This window comes from Atractosteus spatula, chromosome 27 (assembly GCF_055471065.1).
Source record: "Atractosteus spatula isolate fAtrSpa1 chromosome 27, fAtrSpa1.hap1, whole genome shotgun sequence".
In the NCBI taxonomy this organism is placed as follows: domain Eukaryota; kingdom Metazoa; phylum Chordata; class Actinopteri; order Semionotiformes; family Lepisosteidae; genus Atractosteus; species Atractosteus spatula.
The window spans coordinates 9,124,569-9,132,259 of record NC_142732.1 but is presented as its reverse complement, the minus strand read 5'-3'; the positions used below and the strand labels follow the sequence as shown (position 1 = coordinate 9,132,259).

Below are 7,691 nucleotides of genomic sequence, written 5' to 3'. Positions count from 1 at the left end.
TGTTGCCCCACCTCTGAAATCTGAAGTGGAATTATGTGCAGAGAGCCGTGCTCGGCACATTTACAGAAAAGAAAGATAACCCTGTGAAACTATCACGAGACACCAGAGTCACCGGATAGCTCATTGTCCTGTTGTGGTGTTCGGTATCCGTTTATACCTGTTAAGCAGATACCAAGCACTTGCTCACTTGAGAACTCCCAGTGCACACCACTGTAACATACAGTGTGAGCCTGCGGAGGAAGTGAACACTTCAGTAAATCGTAAAGCAGGAAACATTTTTGGTATTCCTTGGAGAGCCCTCGCTGCTAAGAATATCTGTTTCCTTATTCATCTCTGAGGCTTTTTTTGGAGGGGAGATGTTGGCTGGGAAATAAGTTCTACAAGTAGAACACACATGCAAATATAGATCCTGGGTTTATGTAATAATGGAGATGCGTTCTTCAGGTTCCCAGTTTGTGAAATACCTTGGCATAGCTCTGACGTATATAAACTATAGTTAAACATGTGACACAAGAGCTGGTCCAGCATGATGTTGACATAGAGGAAAAGTAAAACAGGCTCTGCGAGGAAATTGATCTCGGGGTAGCACGACAGCGGCGGTTTGGAAGACGTTTAATAACTGTTGCCGCCACTCATACTGAAAATAAAGAAATCCTGTTCCGCGAAAATTAATTTGAACCCTTTTTGTCACATGTTCAATTAGAGCTCATCCCGTCTGATGCAACAAGATAATACATTACCTTACTGGGGTTTAATTCTACCCCAACGAGCAGAAACCAATGTGAATCTCAGATTTAGTCTTTCCACAGGAGGTATTGTGATTGTTCTGCTGAAGCTTGGTTAAGTATTGTAACGCTTACGGCCGACAGGTACTGTGTAAGAGCCGGCTTACCAGAGCAGGTGACGTCACCGCCCTTCCCAGTAATAGCAGGACCACAGCCCCTGGGCTGTGGAGAGATCTCTCTTTGGCTCACCGGGCTGGGTCCCGCCTGAGTGACGTGGGAGTCCCGGGTTCAAGCCGCCCCCGACGGTGGGGGGCCGACCTAATGCGGCAAGGGCGCCCGCCTGAGCCCCCGTTGCGTTACAGTATACATAATACGCACATTTTATTATACCGAAAATATTTTTATGGTTAGATCATTATGGTTAATGATCGCTATTCTACTCACTGGATTATATGTTATTTTTTAATTGAGGAAATATTTCTAATATGACGCATCATAAAGATCTGTTTTAATCCTGTTTCAGGTATACATGTATTTCAGAATTCGGACATAAATCCATCCTAGAGTAGTATCCTGTCTCACACAACGGCAGGCTATAGACAGGTTATTTCTTCCATGTTTTAACTAGGACTGATGGGTTTACAGCAAAAAGAAATAAAATATTCATTGCGCTCAGGCCGGACATCACGTCCACTTTCTGGAACTGATACAAACACTTGCCAGGCAACCGCTTGGGTCTGTTTGGATAGGCTTGGTTACTCAAAAGGTTTTAAAACGACAAAATATAACAGGAAAAGCAAAGCCGGAGCCAAGCGACGGAAAGTGCTTTCAGCTTTCCCTGTCAGTCCTGGTCAACTGTGAAGAGAGCGACTGCATCGATTCATTAATGAGCCCGTCACTGGGGCGTGTTTTATCAAATAAAAGCAATCTCAGTCCTCAAGGATCACGCAGTGCCCTCAGTATAGTTTGACCTGTAGAGTTATTAAATGAAGGATGACTCTGTTTTATACTTTTACTTTAATTCCAGTCGTGAGGTCTGCAGACGTGAAAAAAGATAACCGGCAGCCCTAAGGAAAAATCTACCGGATTTACCCCCCGGAACTTTAATTTAAAGTTTTCTCCGTTTCCTTCAGTGGAGCTTTAGGGTTGCACCTTTGTGTTGTATTTTTAGGGAATGTCATTTGGGCTGGATTTAGTGCATATACAATAAAAGCAGGGTTGCTCATGCTGACTTGTACGTAACTCTTTAATGTGTTTTTATTTATAGTGAGTGACTATCGTGTGGATATCTTCGTATTAAGAGAGGGTTTTTAAAATCTAGTATCACGAACGCGGTTAGACTGTTGAGACTCGCCTGTGGCCAGCGCAAGGTGACCCTTCGTGGTTTTTTGCTAAAATTTCAGAAAGTTTGGATAACTGGGCTTTAGCGACAAAATCACTTGAGTGACGATGCGCACAACGTAGGGCACATTAATCACTGAAGTGCGTGGTCAGAACTTCAATAAGGGGGCAATAAGTAAATCGTGGTCACTGGCTTTCATCTCGGCTTGATTGACTTGTATTTATTTTTTGTATTTTAACGTAGCTGCGTCTAGGTGCTGACAGATCATGAGTCCTTTGGCCGGCGCTGAGATGGTGCGGACCCCGGTACAGCTGTATCGCTACCTGCTCAGGTGTTGCAAAGTCCTACCCTCCGCGGCCGCGCAGAAACACTACAGACATGCCGTGAGACAGGTAGCTTGGCCTTCATCGCTGCTAATTAAGACTAACAGCTTATCCTCAGTTCAAGCCGACCCTTTCCCCCTGACACTGTGATGATGATATGAACGCGAGTCTCATCATCTCGGGCTGTCACCCGGACACTGACGCGGCAGGGGCCTCGCGTGTTGCGTGTAAACTAAACTAAAACTAAAACTAAAAATATTAATCGTGTGGAATATCAGGAATTGCATAATATTTTTTTTGAGAAGCTTCTGCGGTGCAGATCAGCCTGAACAGCTGATGCGTATTCCTGACTTCCTGCGCAGAGACTGTGCGAATGAAGGGTTTTATCTAAATTAAGAAAATTCATCATATGGGTGACTGTAAATTAAAGGCAGGAAAGAGAAAGGCGCATATGTAAAATACTGCTAGATTTTTTTTATTTCACCATCCTTTAGACTGTTAGGCGCGGTGGTGGGGGAGTCAGTGCTGCAGCCTCACAGCTCTGGACACCCGAGTTTGATTCTGGACTTTGGGTTCCTGAAGGGCCTTGTGTGTGAAGTTTGCATGTTTCACCTGAGTTTGTAGGGGCCTTTTCTGAGTTCAACTGTAAATCACGCCTGTGTGCTTGTGCCCTATTGAGGAGTGATTGTGATGCTCATGTGACCTGCGATTCCAGGAAAGAGTTTGGGTTATCGTGACTCTTACTGGGCGTGAAATATTTTCTGATAACGTTTTATTTTGTTAAATAAAACAATATAAAGCCTTCAAACACTAGGCTTGGAAAACACCTTTTAGAAGATGAAATAAAAGTAAATAATAAGCCAAGGCATAGGAATTGCAATCATAAGTCATGCAATATAAGGATACAGTATAGGATATACACATATAGGATGTGTTATGTAACACTGCACTTGGAAGGTAAAAGAATTTGGCTTGAGTATAACCAGCTTCCAGTAAGCACACACATCTATAATTTAGTATACATAATATCTGTGGCTTCACTTTCATTCTCAGTCTGAACAATACCACAGGGAAAAACGGAGCCAAAAAAACTACATCTTCCCAGACATCATACTTCATAATTACCGTACGTACCAGTTATACAAGTGCAGTTACATAAGTGCATTCCTTACTAACAGATGCAAAAAACAGCTTTCTTCCCTTTATGGTTTTCCAGCTGTTAATAGTAGATTTAATGCAGAACCATGCTAAGCTTGGCTCTGCCAAATAAGTCCAGATCATCTTATACCTCCTTCCTGTCTCTGTACAGTGGTGCTGGGAAACAGTTTTTGCTTGCAGGATCTTCAGCACTGGAGATACAAAAACTGCCTGGCATTCTGTTTTTTTATCAAACTACTGCCACCTGTCAATCAGGCTTTTCCTTTGTCCTCAGGTTTGATCTTTTAGAGATTAATGTTGCACAGTGGTGTGCTATACGAACTCCTCTGACAGTCGCACTGGTGCTACGCTGTACTGTGTTGTGAAGACCTATCATGGATAGAAAATTAAGAGTGTATGTTTTAGGGCTTTATGAGTTGAGGGTGTTTGGAAGAGTCAGTCTAGTCCCAATCTCAAAACACACAAAAGTCCAATAGATCTTTCAAAGGCCTTGTCCTTGGATCAATAATACCAGCAACCAGATGGAAAGATGGGGTGGGCGGATGGCCTCCTTACGTGTTACAATGTCCTGTGTTTACAGAGCTTCGCCTCTCATGCAGATGAAGATGATCCCGAGAGGATCCAGCAGATCATCCGACGGGCGATCGTGGACGCCGACTGGGTTATGGACAAAGTAGGTGCCATCCTAGCCAGCGTGTCCTGCAGCAGTGGTTCAGGGCACCCCTTCTCTGTTTCCACTGGGCAATGCAAAGACACAATAGGGCAGACAACGCAAATCAGTACATTATGCTAAGACAGCACTAGTCGGAGCACGTCTGGAGGACTGCCTGCACTCCGAGTCTCCCCATTACAATGTGGGTGTGGGAAACAATGGAGAAAGTTCTGAGAATCTCTGGTGTGCGCCTGCACCATTTATCTGCAGTGAAATTGGGAAAATTGAAATCCGATTATGGTTACTAGGTAGTAGGTCTTAGCGTGAGTCAAATGCTGCGTATGTGCACCCAGAGTCACTGGTCTGGCAGGGCATTCTATTTTAAAAAAAGAATTGCCTCAAAGTAAAAGCAAAACATACAGTATTTATATACTTATTATCACTAAAGTATGATAATCACACATTGTGTTCTGAAAGTACACTTTTTAACTTGACTTTCAAATTTGGCAATAGAAGGAGCCTAAGAAAAGGAAAATTACAGGTTAGGGGTTCATGGTTACCCGCTCATCTCCTCTGTACCCTTGGGCTACTAGGCAGGGCTACATTCTGTGACTTAAGAGGCTATTAGGAGATAAACAGGATTTTTAGAGGTTTTTTCAGGTTTGTGGGTCTACAGACACGTAAAGATCTATATGCAGGATTTTAAAATCCATTATTTTTTGACCAGTGGAGGTGTGCCAGTACAGGGGTTGTTAAAATTCTGACAGCAGCGTTCTGAACAAGTTGTAGTGGGTTTGAAATAATGTGACTCGAGTCGCCGGAGAAAAGCTTGTTAGAAATGAACAGGTCTTGGTGTTACAGAAGCACACTCGGTAACCCAAGGGGTAAAGCCAGCCGGACTGTAGCTGGGAGAAGCCAGTGGGGGGAAAAAGGATTCAGTTTAAAAAAACTAGGCTTGTGATGGAGCTTTCTGTCTGAGCAGAGCCACTGGGTTTCGTGCTTTTGGAATTGATGAAGTCAAGATGAGCTCTGCTGCTGTTGTTCGCTGCCATTGTATGTAACCAGAAATGGCTTGTCGGTCTGCTGTCTTGCTTGTTCTGCAGTACAAGAAGTAAATGGAGCCCAGAAGAGAAGAGGAGGAGACAGTACCTGGTTCTGTGTTTGGACCCGAGGGGGGGATCGGGGGGAGCTGTGCCGAGCTTGTCTTCAGGAGTCCAGCGACCGGACCGGAACGGGAGGGGTTGGGGTGAGACAGGCCATCACTCTGAGACCCTTGGTACCAGCTGGGTCCCCCTCTGTTCCCTCGTCTCCCGGGGCTCAGCAGGGCATGAGAAGCAGCTAGCAAACCAGAAACGTCTCTTGGAGTCTGCTTTGGTCTGTGCAGATGAACACGGCACAGCTGACGATGGAGAACACATGTGGCCGAGACGTTTGTTAATGAGTGTTAATGGTGTTGCTTTCTGCATGTTGTACAATAACAAACATGAAATTCTTGTGTGACATTAAGTTAATTACTGGTCTAGCTTGTGGTACTAGGTATACCTGTTCTTTCACAATGATATCCAGTCCCTTGAGTAAGAATATCAGAACATAAGAACAGTTATAAAGACTACAAATCAACACATTCTAAAAGCCGTGTGTCACAGTGTTTATATTTTTCATTGTGATTTGAATGCACTTCTCTTACAAATACTTGAATTTCCTACAGAGGCTTTGAGTTTTTCTTGTAATTTCTTGGAAGGTTGCATAACATCTACATTTGAACTTTTTGTTCTTTGCTTGTCAGATGTGTTTCTTTTAATGCATTCCTGCACAATATTAATGATGCACCTATCAGAAAATTCACAGCTAAGACTAGCCTACACGTCAGAAGATCATTGTGTGAGCCATCAGGATTCCTTGACAGGTCACAGCTAAATAGTTTGTATTAAGCAATTAGTGGGGATTTATATCTTTAAACATGCAATAAATTAAGTACTCGTGGTAGGTTGTTAAGAAACATTTGGTTAACAGATTTATTTCATCACTGTCTCGAGAATAAACCAGAAGAAAAAATAAACCTTTTGTTTTATTTGAAAACATCAGTTTGCCCATCTGTAGAGACCAATGAGTAAATGAAAGATAAAAGGTTACTTTATTTTATTTTGAAATCAAGGATTGGAAAAATTGTCTTATCTGTTTTTTTAAATGTGTACTCCTCTCCCATATTCCCTTATAGACAGAAATGTCCCACTCCCACTGCCTAACCTGAATTTATCTCAGTGTGAACAGCACCTTCACAGGCTGCCTCACACTCAAGAGCCTGATGAGTCAGGTGTGTTTCCACACATATCTGGTTTTGCAGGAAAAACATAATAGGTGTTTTCTTCTTTTGGTGAATTCTACCTAGGAGGAATCCAGTTTAGTTTTATTTTCTTATTTACGGTGTATAGGAAATTAATGCTGCGTGTAATTGGAAGATCTAAGATAATCAGGCTAGCATTGAAATGTAGATATATGGCTTATGGCTTAAATATTGTTAAGCCATAAGTCACTATTTACAGATTGTGTCCTTGTTCCAGGTTTGGTCTTTTTTGATGTGTTGGTATCCTTCCTCGTGTTTCGATGCTTTTCAAAGTGTCGGATTGGGCTCGGCAGATACTAAACAGTACTGGGCTCAGTCATGTCTCAGCTGAAGAACAAAGAGGGGCTTGTCAACATATGGGGGTGAAGCCAAAAATAAAAGCAAAAAATGAAACTTCAGGTCATTGTGAACGTCTTAAATGTTGTTTCCCCGAAGTGTGGTGAGTGACGGAGCTGTCCTGCAATGCTGACTTTCTGAAAATTAGGCTCAACATATTTAAATCAACATTTTCTAAACCAATGACCTATTGGTTTCTAATCCCTGTCTCTCGAGACTAGAATCTTGTGAACTCTTTGCTGGAGTAAAGTGTAGAGTAACAATACTTTGCTATATATTACTATACTGTGTAGGACTGTGAAGGATCCCCATTCGTCAAAGGATGTGAGGGAACATTTCCTCCTGAATGCAAGAAGAGCTAGAATAATGACTCATTTTTCACCCACTTTATTGTGGAAATGTGGGAACTGCAGGCCACCGAACTGGCTAGCTCGTTTCGGAAACGGGGTGGTACCACACCTCATTTAATAGAACACAATTAAAAAAAAATGACTAACCAGTCAAATTCTTCAGTCCATTCTTTGTTTCTCAGTGTCCTCCCAGCAAGGATTAGAAAGCTGCTCATCCAGTTGAGTTTTCCCCTGGCTGTGTGGTTAGAAAAATCAATGTTTTGTCATGAATGGAAAAACATAGGACATAACATAACACAGTACATAAATATAGTAGGTATTCTGTGGTCTTCATGGCCTCAGTTCACTAAATGGAAGTTCCTAACTGGCGTTTGGGAGAGGTAACAACAGCCGAGCTATTCTCACCTGGCTGTTCTACATCCCCCTCATGACCGACATTTTCTATACAGTATATGTAACTC

General features: G+C 42.6%; 1 protein-coding gene across 2 annotated transcripts; it reads left to right on the top strand.

Moving 5' to 3' along the window:
* The first annotated feature begins 1,857 nt into the window (after positions 1-1,857).
* lyrm9 (LYR motif containing 9) lies at positions 1,858-6,941 on the top strand. Of its 2 annotated transcripts, none has more exons than XM_088907121.1 (4): positions 1,858-1,959; positions 2,311-2,459; positions 4,129-4,221; positions 5,304-6,941. In XM_088907121.1, exons 2-4 carry the CDS (start codon positions 2,334-2,336, stop codon positions 5,313-5,315), a joined length of 231 nt encoding a protein of 76 aa, XP_088763247.1. In that variant the 5' UTR covers positions 1,858-1,959; positions 2,311-2,333; the 3' UTR covers positions 5,316-6,941. The 2 variants fall into 2 exon arrangements, with proteins under 2 accessions (XP_088763247.1, XP_088763248.1); XM_088907122.1 differs by lacking the exon at positions 1,858-1,959 and adding an exon at positions 2,038-2,095.
* Positions 6,942-7,691: the final 750 nt, after the last annotated feature.